The following is a 22,863-nucleotide window of genomic DNA, read 5'->3' as shown; positions in this document are numbered from 1 at the left end:
ATAATATTTTATTTGCATGTTTCATTTAGTTACATAGGATTTCTAGCCAAGACTCTCCCCCAACTTTTGGAGCACATACAGGCTAAAGACTAGGCACATGGCTTAGTAAACAGAACACAAGCTGGAAATCAGGCCCCATCCATACTTTCAGCTAGGCTCCTATAGCAGTGAACAACCCATCCAACCATACTTAGCACTACTGAGTTGAAACCACTCACATCCAAAAATGTTAATTTTAATAAGTATGTAATATGAAGGGTATTCCTTCCTCCCTCCTTACCCTCTTTCCTCCCTCCCTCCCTTCCTCCCTCCTTCCTTTTCTTTTCTTTGAGCAAGGTGGTAGGATACATTATATACATTTGTCTCTTCCTTGTACATAATTAAAATAGAAAACAAAGGGAATTCCAAGCAGAAGCTTCTTGTGGCAAAAGGCAACTAACTGCTCTGCCTCCTAACACCGTCACATAATTGTGGCATAATCTAGAGGAAGAGGATAAAAGGAATGCTCTCTATCAGCTATTTGATGACACTCCTCCTTCATATTTAATCTCAGGCTGAAATTAAATTTTAAAATATTTTTGGTATATTATATATATTAGTATAATACTATATATTATAAATATAATAATAATATATTATATATATTATGTGAAGGGAAGCTATAGAGAGTTCATATTCTTTGAAAAAACACATTCCTTTTACCTAACGATTTTGGTAGCAGATTCTTCACAAATTCCGCATGATCACCCACATGCAGTATGCTGTAGACACTGGTATTCATTAATTCCTCCTGATTGTAACCCAAGTAGCTGGTCACATTTTCTGACACAAATACAATTCTCCCTTCACAGTTCACAACAAAGAAAAATCCATCCAAAGCCTGCAAAGCCAAAAAAACGATTAAGAGGTTATGGGGTTAAAAGAGAGAAGAAAAATACACATATACATTTCTCTACTGAAAAAGAGATTGGAAATATATGCCAACTTAAAAAACGGGGGACTGAATAGAAGATTTAACATTGCATGTTCTCTGTGGAGGGAACAGGATTTTTAAACAGACTGTACACTCATGTTTCAAGTAGGCATCAATGAATATGTCAAATGCCTTCCTTGGAAAGAAATTTTATGGCAGCAAATGTGAAGTAAATGACTGACCCATTCAGTCAGTCATAAACATCTCTAAACTGTAGGTTAAGATCTGGTGTCTACCCTCAAGGAACTTGCAGTGGGGAGAGAGACATAAGCATATAAAATACCAGTGAGAAATGCAGTATCAGAGCCATACACAGACTACTCTGTGAGCACAAAGAAGGATACTTATTTGGGGTCGAGGTGGGGGGCAAAGAAAGGCTCCTTACAGACCCTGATCTAAGTTATAAAAGGCATAGTGGAAGAGGGGAGGAGGAATGAGGCAAGAACATTCTAGGCAGAGGAGAGAACATGGCACATAATGGAACAAAAAAGCCATTTGGAGCTGCTGGAGCACAAGGCACAGGCAGGCAGTGAGTCTGGAGAGGTGGACAGGAGCCAAATCAGAGGGCCTTCTATGCACTGCAATGGAGCCAGAGACCTCCAAAAGAAGATGTACGTGCCCCAAGGGGACGTAAGATCCACAGGGGTGCAGGGAAAAGAAGTCGGAATCTCTATTTCTAGCATAATCTAAAACATAAGGAAGAAATTAAGCTTAATTAACATATCGACACCCTGGTGCCTCACTCAGTCTAGTCACATATCACAAACCACGGAATCTGAGAGAAGATCCAGAATGCAGAGGTTGACAGCAGTACCTTATTTATAATCTTTCTGTTTATCGCAACATATTACAGTTTACTTGCTATAGAATGTATAAAAGCAATAAAATCAAGACCTTTAAAAAGCAGAACATTTATAGAATTTTGTAACAAGATGTAACCACCCTTTGTATCATACAGGGGTTTGCTGGTTACTGGTGGCAAAAGACTTAAGCCATCCAGCAATGTTGATGGGCTACTCATTTTTGTTTTTGAAAAAGGTTAAGTGTCCCAAGTTTGCTGACCTTTTCTATGATGCTGGGTGCTAATGATAATATCCTACTAAGCAGGTATTTTCCAAATAATAAACACACCTAATTTTGTTCCTTCAGGGTAAAGATGAAATTTTAACAATGAATAAAAAATAAACTGCTTTCAAAAAGACACTTATGCTATAGAGACAGCAGGTGAAAATGGATGTTTTGAAATGTCACCACAGTTATAATTTTGTTGCTGAAAATGATGTACACCACTTATAAAAATTATCTTCTCAGTGTAAAACGTTTAGAAACAAAACCTTTTCCCTGTGCAAAATTCTTCCAATAAGAGTTTCAATGGGCTTTAAAAACCCGTGTTTTAAAAAAGGAAAATGCAACTCCTTTTGATTAATTTGGAGAATCACTATTTGAGATCAAAAAAGATGGAATTTAGGGAATTCCCTGGAGGTCCAGTGGTTAGGACTCGGCGCTTTCACTGCAGGCCAAGGGGTTCAATCCCTGGTCAGGGAACTAAGATCCTGCAAGCTGCACAGCGTGGCCAAGAAAAAAAAAATTTGAAATTTGAAGAAAAACCTCTGCATAATTGGTCGATAGGATTTCAAAATGAGTATCATGACTTAGTAAACTCATCTAATGATATATTTTTCCATTTGTATCTACCTCATTTTTGTGAGGTGTTTTTTACAGCTGATAATTTAAGCCAAATATTAAAATAAACTGAACTTGAAACTACATCTTCAAACCACTGCGTCCCAAAGCATTCAACCAAGATTTTAAAAAATAATGAAGTACAGCATTGTTCTCATTAAAAATACTGCTAACACTTTCTTTAACAAGAACAAAAAGAAATAAAACTATTTTTAATTCCACCTGACTGTTGTGACTATTTTTCATTTAGTTCATAATGCAAAGAGGAGAGGGATGTGATTAATAATCTAAAAACCTCAACACTAGATAAACCCTTTGCTAAACTATTTTGGATTTAGATGAGCACAGGAAAGCACCCTCATATCTAATTGTTTTCTTAAAGTCAGATTAGCTAAAAATTTTATAACAGGTGATCTATCTATCTATTTGTCTATTTATCTATCTATCTATATGTATATATATTTGTCTGGCAGTTTATATTAAAATAGGGATAAATGAAATACAGATATATTTTTTAAAAAGAAGATTTAAAAATTCTTTAAAATGTTCTTAGCTATTAATTGAATCAGTGTAAATACAATTTAACTTTCTTTTTTCTTTTTGGTCTCTTAAAAGAGTTTAATAAAGAACAGTTTGGGTATAACAAAGTATCATAGTTCAGAGCAAGAAACAGGATTGATATCAAAACACAGGCAAGTAAAAAAACTTGGCCATTTCATGGTGAACCACTTCCAAGGGCCACACCATCCAGCTTCTAAAGCCCTACCTTCTTCTATTTTCCATCTAGTTTTCAGTGTGTCCTTTTTAGCTCCTTGCTCTCTGCCTCCCTAGTGACACTGTCTATCTTCAAAGCCACAGTTTCCCTTGCTTTTTTTTATATAAATTTATTTATTTTATTTATTTTTGGCTGCCTTGGGTCTTCATTGCTGCACGCGGGCTTTCTCTAGTTGCAGTGAGTGGGGGCTACTCTTCGTTGTAGTGCGCGGACGTCTCATTGCGGTGGCTTCTCTTGTTGCGGAGCACGGGCTCTATGCATGTGGACTTCAGTAGTTGTGGCTCACGGGCTCTAGAGTGCAGGCTCAGTAGTTGTGGTGCACAGGCTTAGCTGCTCCACGGCATGTGGGATCTTCCCAGACCAGGGCTCGAACCCGTGTCCCCTGCATTGGCAGGTGGATTCTTAACCACTGTGCCACCAGGGAAGCCCTCCCTTGCTTTTTTCACTCTCCATGTCTGTCTCTGACTATGTCTGGAAGTTATCCACTGTCTGCCGAGGGGCTGGGAGAGGTTGAGACCCACTCCTGGGATCATCTCTGCCAATCTGAGGACATTCCAGCAGTGGGCACAGGGCTGGTGGTGCAGACCTTGAGCACCAGCAAGGCCCAGGGATTCACCTGGACTACTCGGTGCAATTATTTTTAAGGCATTTGTGAAATCCAAAGGATTTAAACTTCCTTTGCAGTAGGCCTGGAGTCCCTGCAGTCTCCTGTTTCCAGACTTTCTGGGACTTCTCCAAGTTCTCCCATTGACTGCACCTGACCTCAGTGCCAAGCTGGGAAGTTATTCTAGTAGCTGGCCTCTGGAATATGCAGCTGGTCAGCCTTACAGGCAGTACAGAACTTTCACCAGGTCTCTGTTTGGCCTCGGTTACATGGACTCATCGTTTCCTCTGAGAAGTCTGGGGTATCATACTTCTTTTGAGCTTCTCCAGAAAAGGTTGGCTTGGAAAATAGGTTAACAGAGGCTGCCCCACAGTTGCAGAGAGGTCCTGCTGACCTTCTCCTGAGATACAGACAGCCTGTCCTGTGCTAGAAATGCATTTTTTTTTTTTTAAATTATAAATGAAATATAACTTAAACTTTTTTTATGTATGAAAATTAAGTAGATAGTATAAGATCTGCCAAAATCCCACCCCCAAGAGATTGGTAACATTTCAAGGAATCCTTTGAGACTATTCCTATGAATATACAAAACATCTTTAATTTCTAAAAGTTTGTCTGATTAATATAACCTGCTAATACTTGTTCTTATCCTACAAGTTTCCCTCATATGTTGTGCATATAATTAACTTCCAAGTGTGCTCCTAGGAAGGAATCTTCCTGTTTCTCCAAGTCCTGACAGCTGGGCTGACACTGAGCTATACACAGGAGATGATAACAAATGCCACTCCATTCTGTACAGCATCATCAGTTGGAGGGGTTTTTCTCTCTACCCAGGATATCAGTCTTTGAAGAGGACCACCTTGGGTCTCAATGCAGGGTTCACACTGGCCAGGGCTTCTCACAGGGCCCTCGCTTTAAATGACTACACAAGCTTCACTAAGTAACACCTAAGTGTCAGTCACTGGACAAAGTTCTGAGAATAAAGCACATATTCTCAACAATTTTATAGTCTCTGACGGGAAAAAAACAAGTACGTGTAGTCACATTATAGTACAATGGAAGAATTCATAAAGGTTAGGCACAGAGTGAAGCACCCAAACGGGCAAAGGGTTGACTGTTGTCGGTAAGGTTTCCTGGGAGGAGGCTACATGACACCTCAGCTGAGGCTTGAAGGACACAGCAGTAACTCGGTGGGCAAGGGGTGGAAAGAACATTCAAAACAGAGGAAACAGCTCAGAGGTTTAAAGAAAGAAAGAAGAAATCACCTTGTACTTACTTGTCATATTTGTGTTATATTTAACAATAAAGTTTTTTTGAAAAAGCTTCAAGGAAAAGCCAAAAAAAAAAAAAAGAAAGAAAAAATGGCCATGGGGATCATCTTGAAGGCAATGTTTTTAAGCAGGAGACTGACATGATCTGCTTTAACAAAGATCCTTCTGGCAGTGGGTGTGGCATGTGGACTGGAAGCAAGCAGACAAACTGCAACGTTATTGTGATACTCCAGTTCAAATGCGAGCCCGAATCAAGGCAATGGCAGTGGAAGTGATAGAAGAGAATTCTACAGAGGCAGAAGAAACAGATTTAGTGATCTCTAACAGCTGTAGTAACAAGCACTTGGGGTGATCCTTCACTAATGACTTTAGGGTTCTGGTAGATAAGTGCATTTCCCTAACAAAGGGAATTCAAGGGGGAAAAAAAATCTGGTTCTTAATTTTTTGACTTTTCTTCTTTTTTCAAACAGGAGTTAAAGGGATCGATTATAAATCTAGTTTTAGAAATGTTATATTTCAAATGACTGAGGAACTTTCTGGTAGAGATATTCAAAAGGCAGCAGGATATGATGAAAGGGAAGCTGTGAAAAGAGATATGGGCTAAAGACAGACATTTTTGACTTACAGGTACATACAGTATCATTTAGGTTTTGTTTGTTTTTAACTACAATCATCTTTTCCCCTTCCACAGAATATCTGATTTCCTTTGAGGAGTTACTGCTCCATTTAATAAAGTCTCGTGGGATTCTTAATCAGGCCATTGGGAAACTTCCTCCCTAAATGTGAGCCTTGAGAATTACAAAAAGAATGAACATGGCTGGAACACATTCATTTTGGCAGCCGGGCACTGTCCAGATGGGTCTTTTGAAGAGACCATTCGTACAGTTTCTGCTTTCTAGCCTCCATAAGATGCCTTGGTTTCACCTTATTTCTAAGCACAGTTCTGTGGTATCCAAATAGCATCCCAATAAATTCACATTTGCTTAACTTAGTCATAATTGGTATCTGTTGCTTCAAATCAGAAAACCCTAATTGGTATTTTACACACACACACACACACACACACACACACACACACACACACACATGAACACATCATATAGACAGAGGCACAGATGTTGATAAAACTGTCCAGGAAATGTGCACAGAATAAAAAACAAAAGGAAAAGAGCCAAGGCCAGAACCTTGGCGGATGCTAACATTTAAAAGGCAGGTAAAGAAAGAGAAATCTGAGAAAAGGGCTAAAGAGCAGCCAGAGAGGCAAGGAGATAGTTTTATAAAAGAGGCTCATGAGGAGTTTTAAGGAAGAGGGAAGTGGGTGGTCAACAGTGTCAAAACCCACAAAGCAATGTAAGGAATGGTATAATATGAGGTTAGGAGGCCTGAACGCACATGCAAGGTATAGGGAGACTTCTGTGACTAAAGCAGAATTTTCTTGTGGAGCAATAGGAAATAAGCAGCGTTAGAGTCAGATAATGCAGAGCTCTGAACAGGAGGTAGAGGAATTTAGACAGCAAAGAACACTGGAGAATGAGGAGCTTTAAAAAAAAAAAAAAAGCCTATAAATTCTAATATCACTCTCTCTTTTGTTTTATTTTGTTTTTTCTTTTTGTCTTTTTTTGGCCACACCGTATGGCATGTGGGATCTTAGGTTCCCTGACCAGGGATCCAACCTGCACCCCGTGCACCGGAAGCACAGTGTCTCAACCACTGGACTGCCAAGGAAATCCCACCACTCTCTCTTTAAGTGTAGGAAATTACCTCCAATACCTTTATTCTTAACTCGTGCTACCTTTTTATGTTTAAGAAAAAGGAAGGGGCAATATATTGAAAACTGTATGGTGAGAATTTCTCACAATATCGTGGCTATTTGGTCACCTTCTAGATGTGCAGATCTTCTACCTGAGCAGGCCCCTCTAGACTGATGACAAACAGAACTTTCTGCAATGATGGAAATGTTCTGTGTTGTCCGATACAGTAGCTACTAACCACATGTGGGTACGGAGCATTTTAAACGTGGCTGGTGAGAATTTTCCTCACCAGACATTCAGTAAAAATGTCTGAATTTTTCATTATATTTAACTTTGAATAGCCATGTGTAACTCTTACTGAACAGTGCAGCTCTAGACTGCAGCTGGATAAGTCAATGAACAATCTCGTGGTGGCTTTTCTACCACTTCTTCTCTTAGCCGCCCTGGATTAGATTCCATAAAGTTTAAGGCAATGAGGCAGGATTGGGAGACACAGAAGGAGGGTTAGAAAAGGTTGTCCATAAAGGTAACTTTGAAGTCTATAAATGTAATTCTATTTTACAGTCTCAGTTTCACATCTGTATAGCTCATAAATAAAAATATTAGCTCCTTGAAGTCAAGAACCTAAATACATTTCTATTCTGAGTTTTTGGAACTTCTAATTTGATGTGTTTTTTCATATTTGAGAATGCTTGCCTAATGACATGTAATTCATGTGTAATGTTGTGTTACAGTTTTCCTTTGATTCATAGTGGTTTTCAGGGTAATAATTTCATCATCTAAAAAAAATGCTTTCTTCTTATAGCAGTTTTGAATGGATGTTTTCCTGTCGTTTTCTGTTCATTTTAAAGTGTTATAGATTTTTCTTACACAGAAATAACAAATGTCTATGTAAATTAAAGCAGTAGTAGTATTCTCTGGCTCCAGTGTGCTGTTTTCAGTTTGTGGATAATCTATTTGCTCTCCTTATTGATCTCTGTGGTTTCTGAAGAACCTGTGGTAAAACTGGGATTCAAATGACTACCACTTCTCTACAGGAACTCCACAAATCTTAAGGACCTCTATACCTTATACTTTTTCAGTATCTCAAATGGCATTACATGCAGAAAATACATTTCTTAAATATTTAATGAATTGACAGGAGATATAAAGTTCTTAGGCCAGTTTTAAACTTAGGGACACTGAGAAGGCAGACAGAACTACAACAGAAAAACTAGAAGATATGAAGAGACTAGTCTACTGTTATCCTGCAGAGTAGAGGAGATAAGCAATAAGTGCTAGGATGGGTCAGGTCTCATCCTAGGATGGGAAGGGCCCAAGTGTAACCAAGTAGTGGGATGGGGACAGGAACCAAGGCCGGGGAAGAGATGAGATAGCGGGAAATAAGCCTAAAGTACTTTTCTTTCTTTAACTTATTTTCCTCTAATGGCTTATATTAAAAAATTTAAAATATAGCAAAGTTGAAATAATTTTGTAGTGAACATCTGTATATCCACCACACAGATTCTACCATTAACATTTTACTATACTTATTATAACACTATTTCCAAAAGGCAGTCATGTGTCATGCAATCAATTTAAGGGGTTGTGAAAAGAATTAAAACATCAGAGTCCATCACATGTGGTGGCTTTCCCCTCTCCCAGTTATATGTTATACACTCACCCAGAGAGTAGTTTCTATCCAGCTTCAATGGCCAATGTTTTTTATATTTACAACACTATAAAATATGTGCTCATTCCCCTAATAAAAATCATTAAAACCAACAGCCTAAAGTAACAAAGTGCTTGCATAACTTGGAGGGGAAAAAGAAATTTAGGTTTTGAGGGGGAACTTGCTAACAGGAGAGTCAAAAATATTGAGCAGCCTGTTAAAAGTACAGGAATAGAGTTCGGAAAGAGGTTAAAGCAAGAAGTACATATTTGAGAGTCATCTCTAAAGAGATAAAAGATGAAGCAAATGATATTACTTGGGCTAAAAAAACCAAGCACTAAATTTTGAGGATGTTCTCATGTTAGCGGTGTTGGTAGAGGGAATTATGGTTCATACAAAAACAGAAGAATAGTTAGGGTAATAGGAAAAAATGTATAAAGGAGTTAGAAAATCAAGAGACCTATACAAGTTTGAGTGTTAGGAAGACTTCACCAGAAAGAAGGGCCTTGAGGTAGGACAGGAAAGAAGAATTTATTTAATTTTATAGATATTTATTTTTAAATGTGTATGATTTAAATACACATATTTATGTTTAAGTATATGCACGTACATAATAAACATACATATATAAAAAAATAAAATTAGGCCTAGAGATGGAAAAGCCTAATTTGTGGGGAATGAGTGTGTATATATACACACATATATGTGTTTTTAAACAATCATGTATAAAAAAGGAGTACTTAAGGTGATGAGCCTGCTCGGAAACAAAGTATCTGTTTTGAGAACAGAGGGAGGAAAGATTAGATAGGAAAAAACGGGTGAAAATTACACAGTAATTACAAAGTAATTCAAGATTAAAAATTCTTCATTTTAAAAAGTTTGACAAAGTTGTTAAAATAGTAAGTTCTCTTATAATGTCTACATAAATAGTTTAAAAATTTTGGTCAGGAAAACACCTACTGTAATAAACTGAGGCATCCCTTACTCAGAAGTGAAATTCTACAGTAGAAATTAGCATTAGCTAGCTAAATAATTCTAAAAGTTTTATTTTCCCAACTAGTCCTAACTATAATAAAGAAGTAGCAAAGTCAGACAGTTGTCTTCAGTTTTCCATCTGACCATTAGAATGCCTTTATCAAAATTTCTTTTTCTTTTTTAACATCTTTATTGGAATATAATTGCTTTACAATGGTGTGCTAGTTTCTGCTTTATAACAAAGTGAATCAGCTACATATATACATATATCCCCATATCTCTCCCATCTTGCATCTCCCTCCCATCCTCCCTATCTAGGTGGTCACAGAGCACCAAGCTGATCTCCCTGTGCTATGTGGCTGCTTCCCACTAGCTGGCTATTTTACATTTGGTAGTGTACATATGTCCATGCCATTCTCTCACTTTGTCACAGTTTACCCTTCCCCCTCCCCATTTCCTCGAGTCCATTCTCCATGTCTGAGTCTTTATTCCTGTCCTGCCCCTAGGTTCTTCAGAACAACTTTTTTTTTTTTAGATTCCATATATATGTGTTAGCATACGGTATTTGTTTTTCTCTTTTTGACTTATTTCACTCTGTATGACAGATGCTAGGTCCATCCACCTCACTACAAATAACTCAATTTCGTTTCCTTTTATGGCTGAGTAATATTCCACTGTACATATGTGCCACATCTTTATCCATTCATCTGTCGATGGACACTTAGGTTGCTTCCATGTCCTGGCTATTGTAAATAGAGCTGCAACGAACAGTGTGGTACATGACTCTGAATTCTGGTTTTCTCAGGGTATATGCCCAGTAGTGGGATTGCTGGGTTGTATGGTAGTTCCATTTTTAGTTTTTTAAGGAACCTCCATACTGTTCTCCCTAGTGGCTGGTATCAATTTACATTCCCACCAACAGTGCAAGAGGGTTCCCTTTTCTCCACACCCTCTCCAGCATTTATTGTTTGTAGACTTTTTGATGATGGCCATTCTGACCGGTGTGAGGTGATACCTCATTGTAGTTTTGATTTGCATTTCTCTAATATTAGTGATGTTGAGCATCACATTCATGTGTTTGTTGGCAATCTGTATATCTTCTTTGGAGAAATGTCTGTTTAGGTCTTCTGCCCATTTTTGGGTGGGGTTGTTTGTTTTTTTGATATTGAACTGCATGAGCTACTTGTAAATTTTGGAAATTAATCCTTTGTCAGTTGCTTCATTTGCAAATATTTTCTCCCATTCTGAGGGCTGTCTTTTCATCTTGTTTATGTTTTCTTTTGCTGTGCAAACGTTTTTAAGTTTCATTAGGTCCCATTTGTTTATTTTTGTTTTTATTTCCCTTTCTCTAGCAGGTGGGTCAAAAGAGATCTTGCTGCAATTTATGTCAAAGAGTGTTCTGCCTATGTTTTCCTCTAAGAGTTTTATAGTGTCTGGCCTTACATTTAGGTCTTTAATCCATTTTGAGTTTATTTTTGTGTATGGTATTAGGGAGTGTTCTAATTTCATTCTTTTACATGGAGCTGTCCAGTTTTCCCAGCACCACTTATTGAAGAGGCTGTCTTTTCTCCACTGTATATTCTTGCCTCCTTTATCAAAGGTAAGGTGACCATATGTGCGTGGGTTTATCTCTGGGCTTTCTATCCTGTTCCATTGATATATATTTCTGTTCTTGTGCCAGTACCCTACTGTCTTGATTACTGTAGCTTTGTAGTATAGTCTGAAGTCCGGGAGCCTGATTCCTCCAGCTCTGTTTTTCTTTCTCAAGATTGCTTTGGCTATTCAGGGTCTTTTGTGTTTCCATACAAATTGTAAAATTTATTGTTCTAGTTCTGTGAAAAATGTCATTGGTAGTTTGATAGGGATTGCACTCAACCTGTAGATTGCTTTGGGTAGTAGAGTCATTTTCACAATGTTGATTCTTCCAATCCAAGAACATGGTATATCTCTCCATCTGTTTGTATTATCTAAAATTTCTTTCATCAGTATCTTATAGTTTTCTGCATACAGGTCTTTTGTCTCCTTAGGCAGGTTCATTCCTAGGTATTTTATTTGTTTTATTGCAGTGGTAAATGGGAGTGTTTCCTTAATTTCTCTTTCAGATTTTTCATGATTAGTTTATAGGAATGCAAGAGATTTCTTTGCATTAATTTTGTATCCTGCTACTTTACCAAATTTATCAATTAGCTCTAGTAGTTTTCTGGTAGCATCTTTATGAAAATTTCTCATGTTCATTATTCACATTTAATTTTGAAATAGTAACAATGGTCAATATAGTTTCTAAAATAACATAATTATTAAAAGTTCCTTAACACTTTACTTTGTTGTATAAGTTATTAATTGGATGTTAAAACATAAAAGAAGATAAAGAAAAAACCCAAATTGGCTAGAAAAAAGATTCTGATCACTTTCTGAGTCAATGAGAACAGCTACCTCCAAAAGAAGAGGTCCCAAGGATTCCTTTTCTATCACTCCTTGACTACTCGACGAGATGTCTGACTTCTGTACTTCATCATCAGTTGTTGATTTCTCTGTAACAAAGCAGCAAAAAGTCACACATCCAAAAAGAGCTCACATCCATAATGGCAAGTTTATTAAGACATGAATTTACCTAATTTCAGATTCAAATAATATTTATTCATTATGTAGGCACTTTCACATTTAATCTTAATTATACTCATTTTATGGATGATGAAATTGAGGTTCACAAAGGTTAAATAATGTGTCCCAAATGATATAACTAATAAATGGCAGCAGGAGGATTTGAATTCTGACCTACCAAATCCAGTGTTCCAACAAATGGAAAAAATGGTGTAAAAATATACAGGCTTTTAAAAAAAAGTCTACACCAAAAATTTTAAAGAAATAAGTAAATTGTAAAAGAATAATTATTTCCTCCATCTTTCTCCTTTCCTGATTTGATCAACTGCCACTTAAGAGAGAGTGAAGCTACAATTCTGCGAGCCTGCGTGAAATAGCTAACTTTTCACTTTCATGGCATGATGATCTGATTGATAAAACTGCAACTGCTAAATGATTTAGAATTCTTTTGTGTGGTGATGTTGAAAAGTCCATCCATCATCTTAAAGCAGGCAGCATACTTATATAAAAGTTTCCAATCTGTCAGACTAATTAGCTCACCAAAAAGCAAATACAGTATTACTGAATATAGAGATTCCTTTTTTTCACTTTAAAATATGAAATATTTCAAATATTCCAAAAAATACAGAAAGTGGCATAGCATACAGTCACACAGCCACCATTCATTTTTCACAGATGTTAACATTATTTGCTTCAGGTCTTTCCTTTTTAAATAAATAAAATGCTACAAATAGAGCTACAGCTCTACCACTATTCCTCCTCTGTCCGTTTTCAGAAGTAACCAGTGTTCTGAGGTCAGCATAAACATTTCTCAGCATGTTTTTACACTTCAACTACATATGCATGATTTTTACAAATATATTATTGTTTTGTGTTTTACTGTTTACATAAAAATATATAGACTTTTTCAACTTTTTCCACTCAATATTATGTTTGAGATTTAACTATACTGATACATATAAATTTTTTTTTTCTTGCGTTATGCGGGCCTCTCACTGTCGCGGCCTCTCCCATTTGCGGAGCACAGGCTCCGGACGCGCAGGCCCAGCGGCCATGGCTCACGGGCCCAGCCGCTCCGCGGCACGTGGGATCCTCCCGAAACGGGGCACGAACCCGCGTCTCCTGCATCGGCAGGCGGACTCTCAAGCACTGCGCCACCAGGGAAGCCCCATATAAATTTCATACACTCATTTGAACTGCTGTATAGTATATGAATAACCCACAGTTGATTTCCTAGTCTCCTACTGGTAGACCTTTTGACTTCTTACAATGCTGTAATAAACTATTTTCAGTATTTCCTCTTTTGCACATTTGTGACAGTTTCTTTAGGGTAAATATTAGAAGTGAAATTGCTGGATCACAGGGTCTGTGTATTTTCAACATTACTAAGTTTGACAAATTACTCTCCAAAGAGGTTGTACCACCAGTAACATACAAGGGTTATTGTTTTTCTGTATGCTGACACTTGATATCACCACAGCTTTTAATTTTTGCGAACCTAATGGGTGTAAAATGTTATCTCATATAGTGTTTATAATAACAGCTTTACTGAGCTACAATTCACACAGCATACCATTCATGGGTTTAAAACATACAATTCAGTGGTTTTTAGTGTATTCACAGAGTTGTGCAGCCACCATCACAATAAATTTTAGAACAATTTCATCAACCCCAAAAGAAACCCCATACCCTTTAGCAGTCATTCCTCATTTTCCCAACACTCCCAAGCCCAAGGCAACCACCAACCTACGTTCTGTCTCTATAGATTTGCCTATTTTTGACATTTTATATAAATGGAGTCATATAATATGTGGTCCTTTGTGACTGGCTTCTTTTGCTTAGTGTAATGTTTTCAAGATTCATCTATGTTGAAGCATTTATCAGTACTTCACTCTTTTTTATTGCTATATAATATTCCAGTGTATAGGTATACTTCATTTTATTTACCCATTGATCAGTTGATAGATATACTGTTTGCTTCCACTTATTGGCTATTTATGAATAATGCTGTTATGAACATTTGTGTACAAGTTTTCATTTCTCTTGGGTATATACCTGCAAGCGGACTTGCTGGGCCACATGATAACTTTATCTTTAATATTTTGAGAAACTACTGGGCTGTTTTCCAAAGTGGATGCACAATTTTACACTCGCACCAGCACTGTATGAGGGTTTCAGTTTCTCCCATCCTTACTAACACTTGTTACTATCTGTCTTTTTGATGGTAGCCACCCTAGCAAGTGTAAAGTGGTCTCTCATTGTGGTTTTGATTTGTATTTTTCTGATGGCTAATAATATTGAGTATGTTTTTCATGTGCTTATTGGTCATTTGTGTATTTTCTTTAGAGAAATGTCTATCCAGAGCCTTTGCCCATTAATTAATTGGGTTATTTATTTTTAAATTATTATGGTATAGGAGTTTCTCATTTAGTTCTAAGATGTACTTCCTTCATCATTTCATGTTTCTAACATTAAGACAGGTTTTGTTTCTTAAACAGTTCCAAAGAAACATAAACCATCAAGTCCAAGTACATTAAGTAACTATGCATGAAAAGCACAACAAACAAAATTTTAGGCAAAACCCAAGGCAGGAGTGGCTATATGACTGGCCTAAGGCATGTGAATAGATGAGACACGCAAGGACAGAGTCTTGTCCTTAAAGGGACAGAAGCATGCCTTCCTGTTTTCTTCTTTCCCTTTCCTGTCATCAGGAACACGTACAGGTGAGCCATGTTTGACCACATGGGTAAGGGCAATACCCTAGGAATGGCACAGCAAAACAGATGGAAGGAATCTGAGCCTCTGACACATGCCTAGACTACCTTGTTAAAGCCACTGTATTTTGGGTCTCTTGCTACAGTAGCCTTGTCTGTAACCTAACTAATACATTCCGTATTTCTCAATAACATGCTTATTTGCTATATCCTGACTGTGCCCATGTTAGATACAATCTATTAACATGCCATCATAAAAGGTAAGAATTTAACTTACTTACATCAGCCATCTAGACACACATACATATCCCCTCTTCCCATCCTCCCAGTATAGATACAATAATTTTTAGAGCAGTCAGTATTTAGTATCTGTGTTACTATGGCCATATAAATATAGTTCACAAATGAGTCAAGGTATGTGCTATAATTTACAATTCTCATATTTCATGTTTTAGTTTTTCTGTGAAGTTTGATTCATCTCTAAACTCTCCTCCAGACTAAAAAATTCCTCTCAATTTGGTCAGTGATCATATACTCTATGTGTTCCATTTTTTTCCCCATGGAAATATTCCTCCTAGAGTTCTCTATCCACCTGCTCCAGTTGGGACTGGCTACTTCTTTAGTCTGCTGCTCAACTGTAACCCTGGGTCTCCTTCTACCTTTCTTTTGTTAAGATTCCATGGTTTCCCTGGGCTAAGATCCTATGCCTTTCTTTCTTGGTCTTGATAGATATTTCTGAAAAAAAGTACACAGGAGATAACATTCTTGAGGCTTCAAATGTCTTTATTTTGCACTCATATTTCATTTGGATGAACACAGAATTCTAGGTCCAGGATACTCATTTTCAGTGCTCCTATTTGGAAATCCAGACCCTCCTGAAAGTAATCTAGTATGTGTCTGTTTTTTCCTCTCTCTTGTTTTTTCTTTCTGGTGTCTAGAAATTGTGCATTGGTGTAAGGTTTTTTTCTTTCTTTTTTATTCATTGTGCTATACACTACATGTGTGCTTTCCATCTGGAAACCCATATCCCCTAATTCTGAGAACTTTCTGGTTTTTTTTCTTTGCGTTATTTCTTATAATTTTGATCTGTTTTTTTTTTCCCCTGGGACTAATGATGTGTTATACCTCCTGAACTAATCCTATACATTTCTATCTTTCTCTTGTTTTCCTTTGCTTGTCTTTTTTATTTTACTTTCTATGGGGTTTCTTCAAATTATCTTTCAACACTTTATCTTTTTATTCAACAAATATTCACTGAAAATCTACTATGTACCCAGGAACTGCTACAGGTATTAAGGATACAATGGTGAACAAACAAAAATCCTTGCCCTCATGAAGCTCTAGTGGGGGTAGGGAGGCAATAAACAAATAAAATGTGTAATATGTTAGATGTAAAAGATACTGTGGGGAAAATAAATCAAGGAAGATGTAGAGAGGTGTGTGTGTGTGTGTGTGTGTGTGTCTGTGTGTCTGTGTCTGTGTGTCTGTGTGTATTAGATAGGTTACTGAGGGACAAGTTCACTGAGAAAAAATATTTGAACCAACACATAAAAGGGATGCAGGAGTGAGCCTTGCGTATATCCATGGAAGAGAATTCCACACAGAGTGAACAGCAAGTGCAAATACCTGAGGCATAGTGTTCCTGGAACGCTTGGGGCAGAGAGTATGAGAAAATAAGGTAATAAGGTAAAGTCTTTTTCAGCTATCCTGATTTTAAGTTCCAATGTTTCATTTCATAGCACCTTATTCTTGTTTCGTAGATGAAATATCCTCCTTTTTGTCTCTGAGGGACTGTTTGATGGCTTTACATTTTCTTTTGCTCCCTGCATTGTCTCTGCTTCCTCTGAGTTCCCTTTATTCTGTTCGTTTGCTTGATTTATTCTCTTTTATAAAAAGACTTTCTTCAAATATCTGGATTTTTATTCATATTAAAGAGTGAGGTACTAAAATCCTGACTGGCAGTTGTGTGAAGTGTGGGGACAGAGCAAGGAGCTGATTTTTTCACTTGGGGGATCAGTTCCAACTGTCAGTGTCTGTGTGTCTTTCCCTTTGGACTGCTCAACTGCCCCAGAGGAATCCTCCCATTTTCGGCTGAGGGAGTATGAGCCAGGCTGTCAGAGTTTCCAGATTGAGTAAGGAAGGTGCCATACAGCCTCTTGTTGGCTATCCCCTCTGCAGACCTACAATACCAGTTTTTCCTGTCTGCTAAATCAGTTGTCACTAGACTATCCACTCCTAAAATCTTAAAAGCCTATCACCTCAACCATTTAAAACATACTATTTGTTCATAGTCTTTTTACATTGCTGCTATTAATCTGAAGTTCTTTGGGGTCTAGTCCTTCTGTTTGTTATCTGTGTTCTTACTCACTGTGGATTATTTCCTCCTATGTTATATAAGTTTATAGCATAAAATCTCCCTCAGAAGCACTTTTTCTTTGGGAATCTGACAGGGCGAGGTGTGGTTATGTTCCTTCAAAGTGCTTTGCCTTTGTTTCTGGTAGGCAACCCAGGAGTTGTGTGGTGTTGGGTCCCCAGCAAATATGAATAGTATAAATATGAACCATAAAAATAAATCAGGGTTTTCTCAGAGAAGTCTGTTTCCCCCACCCAGAGCCCAGGCAGAGACAAACTTATAACTCAGATGGAGGGACTTTCCTACCTCTGAGTTGCTGTCTTTCAACCCTATGCCAGAGCCTCAGGTGTGATACCACAACTTGTATCTCCTGACTTAATCCCCTATGATACTGGGTCTCATAACCTTTCAAGGCAACCAGTTCTCAAGATAACTTAATAAGCCACTTTGTTGTAAAAGAAGGGTCTCAGGTTCACATTCTAATATAGATAGCATCTAAACAAAAATGTTCCTTTAATAAGATTACAAAATTGAATGCAATTTCTTAATGATAAAAAATAAAATCACATATTGTAAATGTCTTAATAACAAAGCACACAGTCACAGGGGTTTTTTTGTTCATTTTTTTACCTTGTTCCATTCTCTTCATTAGCTGTATCTGATCGACTGTCTTCTTCAATATCTTGCATTTGTCTGGTTTTACACTCAAGCTGTCAATGTCACTGATGTTGGCAGACAATAACTCGGCTAGCTCTTCTAAATATTTATTTTCTTGCTCCCTGCGCCTCTTTTCAGTGCTGTTACACAAAGGAAATCCAGTTACTGCACTTTCTACCACCATATTTCCTTCTCTGATCAAGTATTTAATATTTATATATATTAAATATAATATATATTTAATATTTATATATTTATATATATATATATTTATAATATATATATTTATATATATAAATATTTGAAATTTAAATATTTATATATTTTATCCAGAATATAAAACCAGATTTAGAAAACAATTTAAAATTGTATCTAAAAAACAAATATTACAAAATACCAAGGTGTAGAAAACAATTCTAGCTAAAAAACATAAAGAGAATGACTGCCATCACAGATGTATTCCCTCAATGATGTATATACACTGAATATTTCAAATAAATACTAGACATCAAAAAGCAGACAGTACATATACTAGTTGCATTTGAAATTACTAGATGTTCCAAATAATAATTCCTTAAAATAGAAAATCTGAATTTTCAAATAAGTTTGTTGTAAATTAAGCAGGCATACTACACCAGAGTTCAAATAAATTATAATTAGAAATCTGATAAAGTCTTGATTCTTATAATGTACTTAAAATTATAACCCCACACCCATCAGACTGGCAAAAAGTTAAAGTGCGGAGACAAGAAGAAAGGAACTCTCAATGCTTATCATTTAAAGAACAGTGTGATAATTACCCAGTTAACATAAAAATGTACACAGATCCTAAAGAAACTCTTACGTATAAAATAGGAGGTGTGTACGAGGATGTTCATGTTCACTGTAGTGCTGGCTGTAAGAATGAAAATTTGTAACAAAATGGTTGTTTACCCATAGGGAATGTCTATCTGGAGGGAAACAGATTTCTCAAATACGGTATATTCGTGTAATACAATATTTATCAAAAGTTAACAGAACTGAATAAATCTAGTTATCTTTATGTCTAAAGATCCATGCTGAAAAGTATACTGTAGAAAAATACACATAGTATTATGTAATATATAAATTTAATAAACATTCTATATTGTTCACAGATACTTATATATGCATAATCATTAAAAACAGATTGAAAGAATCAGAGACAAATCAATTTTGCCATTAATCATCTTACTACTTTTATTTAAACAAGACTGCAAATACGTGGTTTATATGTGGTGGGTATACATCGTTTCCTAGTCTCTATTCTTTTATAGGTTAAAAAATTTCCCCCAAATAAAAATTTTAAGTGAAATACAATAGTTTTATCTATTTATTTTTAAATTAAGAAGGACTGACATATATAGAAATAGACAAGAACATTAACTCTGACAACACAAACTGAATTGCATCTTGATATCAGCATTCCTCCTAGCTTCTGGACACTTACCTACGATTATGAGTACTTAGGTTATCATCGCTCAGTAACAGTTTTCTGAACTGATTAAGAGAAGTAGTCACTTTTCTTTCCCCAACCTGAAGCCCTGGCACTCTCCTGTAAAAATTCTTTCTTTGTCCCCCCATGAGAAAAAGCATGTAATCCAATGACAGAAGTCTTCTGCCGTTTTATGCTCTACATCAATGATTATCAGCTGGGGGCCATATTGCTTTCCCTGTACCCAGGGATATTTGACAATGTCTGGAGACATTTTTGCTTATCACAACTGGTATGACATTTTGGTTATCATAACTGATATAAAGATACTATTTGGCATCTAGTGTGTAGAAGCCAGGGATCCTACCAAACATCCTACAATATACAAGATAGCTTCCCACAGCACAGTATTATCTTGCCCACAATGTCAACAGTGTGGAGGCTGAGAAACCTTGCTCCAGATCCTTGAAGCAAGGATTGGAATAAAAGGTGAAGGTGAATGGAATAAAATCCCCACTCTTCTCTCAGGTAGGAAAGCTGCTCTTTTGATCTGATTGAGGTTCCTTCTCTATCTGGCATTTATTTGAGTCTCCTTAGCAATAATTCTCTTTTGCCTATTTTGATGACCACATTCCTTATTAACACACAAATATTTAATTCCATAAATATTCATTCTTTAAAGTCCTGATATTAATAATTTTTTTCCTTTGTTCCACTAATACCATAATATACTGAAATAGCAGTTATAGATGTACAATGGATTCATTTATTCATTTGACAAATATTTTCTGTGTCCTTACTATATATAAGTTACACATTGTACTAGGAACTAGGGATAAAATGGTAAGGACAAAGTTCTTACCAAATGGCAGCTTAGCCTGTAGTAGAGAAGCCAGGGAACTCATGAAATAAGCACACAAACTAATAAAAACCTGAAATTACAGATTATAGCTATAAAAATACATATGAAATAGATACAAATAGGGGAGATTTGACCTAATAGTTAATGGAAGGAAGAGAAGGCTCCTTTTAAGAAAGTAATGACTAGGGCTTCCCTGGTGGCACAGTGGTTAAGAATCCCCTGCCAATGCAGGGGACAGGGGCTCGAGCCCTGGTCCGGGAAGATCCCACATGCCACGGAGCAACTAAGCCCGTGAGCCACAACTACTGAGCCTGTGCTCTAGAGCCCGCGAGCCACAACTACTGAGCCCACGTGCTACAACTACTGAAACCTGCGTGCCTAGAGCCCATGCTCTGCAACAAGGGAAGCCACCACAATGAGAAGCCTGCGCACCTCAACAAAGAGTAGCCCCCACTCACTGCAACTAGAGAGAGCCTGCATGCAGCAATAAAGACCCAATGCAGGGCTTCCCTGGTGGCGCAGTGGTTGAGGGTCCGCCTGCCGATGCAGGGGACACGGATTCGTGCCCTGGTCAGGGAAGATCCCACATGCCGCGGAGCGGCTGGGCCCGTGAGCCATGGCCGCTGAGCCTGCGCGTCCGGAGCCTGTGCTCCGCAACGGCAGAGGGCACAGCAGTGAGAGGCCCGCGTGCCGCAAAAAAAAAAAGACCCAATGCAGCCCAAAATAAATAAATAAATAAAGTAATGACTAAACTGGTATTTGGAGAATGCATAGGTGTTGACTACAGGAAATCTAGAGGGAACAAGCTGGATGAGGGAGCAGCATGTGTAAAGGCCCTGGGGAAGGAAGAGAACATGGTAAGTATGAGGGACTCAGAGAAGGCTGGTAAACTTGGAGTAGATGAAGCAAAAGCTCTAAAGTGACTGAAAATGATAAAGCAGCTCTGCCAGAAACAGACTAAGAAAAAGAGTGTTCCTACCTTGATGCCAGTGTGTCACATGGCGATCCTTTTCTCTTATGTGAGTCTGGGTTAGCAGGGTCAGATGAACTGTCCCCAAGGCCACTCATGTTGAAAAACTTCACACCTAAAAAGGAAGGAAAACAATAAGAAATCTACCCTAATGAACTTTCCAACTCTATGGGAATAGGAAGCTCCCTTGTGTTAGAATATATCTAAACACTGTGGTTTCTCAATGAATAATTATAGCCATCATAAAAGCATCCACATTTATACAAAAGCACAGGAATCATCAGCTATTTAGTGTTTCTACACTTTCTTTTCTATACCTGTAAAATAAAATTAGTCATCCTTCATAAAATCATAGAGATCAATTAGGATGAAAATATTGTTAGAATAATTAAATAGACAATGAGATTTTTTTAAAGAGAAAAAACCACTTCATATGTAAATGTAAAAACTGTGTAACTGAGAGTCAGATAGATTCTTTTTTATGTTTATTTATTTTAGATTATTTTGAAAAGGACTTAAAACAACTTTTACTCATAAGGTTTGGGATTTTATATTGATAGGAAAAGAAATAATACATATATGATTAAAATTAAAGCGATGAACTAGATTTGGATTTTGTATTGTACTTACCAACTTTGAATTCCATACTCCTAACCTTTTGCTTATGCAGTCAGGCGACAAAGATCAAATGTTTAGTCTACGTTAGGATCTTGTTATAGATGCCAGAGAACACAAAGTCATTTTCCCTAGCATGCCAGCCAGGTCTCTCTCTTACATGTTGTGCCAGTCAGTGACTGCGCTTAAAGATCCCTTCTGATCTGTCCCTATCAACCACTATTCTCTACAGAATCTCTAACGAAACTCAGAATCTTATCTCTGGCCTTATACTCATCACTACCACTTAGATTTTACTAATGTCAAACAACACACCTCTCATTCTCTTCCATTCCATCTACCCTTGTAAAAGGAGAGGAAATTCTTGTTAAATGGGAAAAACCTTTAACTTTTCCTTAAATTCTAAAATGATTAAATAAATACAGTGCTGCATGTTAGCGGCCATGCTTGTAAAGTTGAGATCCATAAGAATTTCTCACATGACTTTAATTAATATGTTGAAATAAATCCTTTTTCTCTAGTCCTAAAACTTCCTCTGTCTCCAGCTCTTTCTCAGTACCAAAGATTGTCATATCCCCTTTTCAATATAAAAATAATACCTAGAACTCTAATCATGACTTTATTATTCCATGTAACCAAAAAGGCACATTTCTAATTTCTCCATATTAGACGTGCAGGTCATGAAAATTTCCAACTCCTAGGATCGCAATCTTGTAATTATTTTTTACTCTTCTCTTTTACTCCTCATTTTGTATCGGTATCCGCGTCCTGTCAATTCTTCATTAACAGGAGATCTTACAGTGTCCCCTCCTTCTTCATTCTCAGATACAGTTATGATCCTTATTTGGAAGCAAATACCTCATTCTAGATTCCTGCAAGATCCTTCTATCTTGTTTCTCAATTCCAGTCACTCTCACTTCTAATGTGTCCTATAAACAGCAGCAAAACCATTCCT

General features: G+C 37.1%; 1 protein-coding gene across 3 annotated transcripts in view; it reads right to left on the bottom strand.

The window, feature by feature from the left end:
* NCOA1 (nuclear receptor coactivator 1) overlaps positions 1–22,863 on the bottom strand; it is a 199,118-nt gene that overhangs the window by 84,268 nt on the left and 91,987 nt on the right. For all 3 annotated transcript variants that reach the window (XM_007455501.1, XM_007455503.1, XM_007455502.1), the window contains 4 exons: positions 21,303–21,408; positions 17,982–18,148; positions 12,117–12,214; positions 703–880 (listed from right to left, as the gene is read on the bottom strand). In XM_007455501.1, the coding sequence (XP_007455563.1) occupies positions 703–880; positions 12,117–12,214; positions 17,982–18,148; positions 21,303–21,391 (532 nt within the window). In that variant the 5' untranslated portion in view covers positions 21,392–21,408. The remainder of the gene's footprint in view (positions 1–702; positions 881–12,116; positions 12,215–17,981; positions 18,149–21,302; positions 21,409–22,863) is intronic.

This window comes from Lipotes vexillifer, unplaced genomic scaffold (genome assembly GCF_000442215.2).
Source record: "Lipotes vexillifer unplaced genomic scaffold, Lipotes_vexillifer_v1.1 scaffold131, whole genome shotgun sequence".
NCBI lineage: Eukaryota > Metazoa > Chordata > Mammalia > Artiodactyla > Lipotidae > Lipotes > Lipotes vexillifer.
Note: the sequence above shows the minus strand (reverse complement) of the source record. Positions and strands in the feature narration are given on the sequence as shown.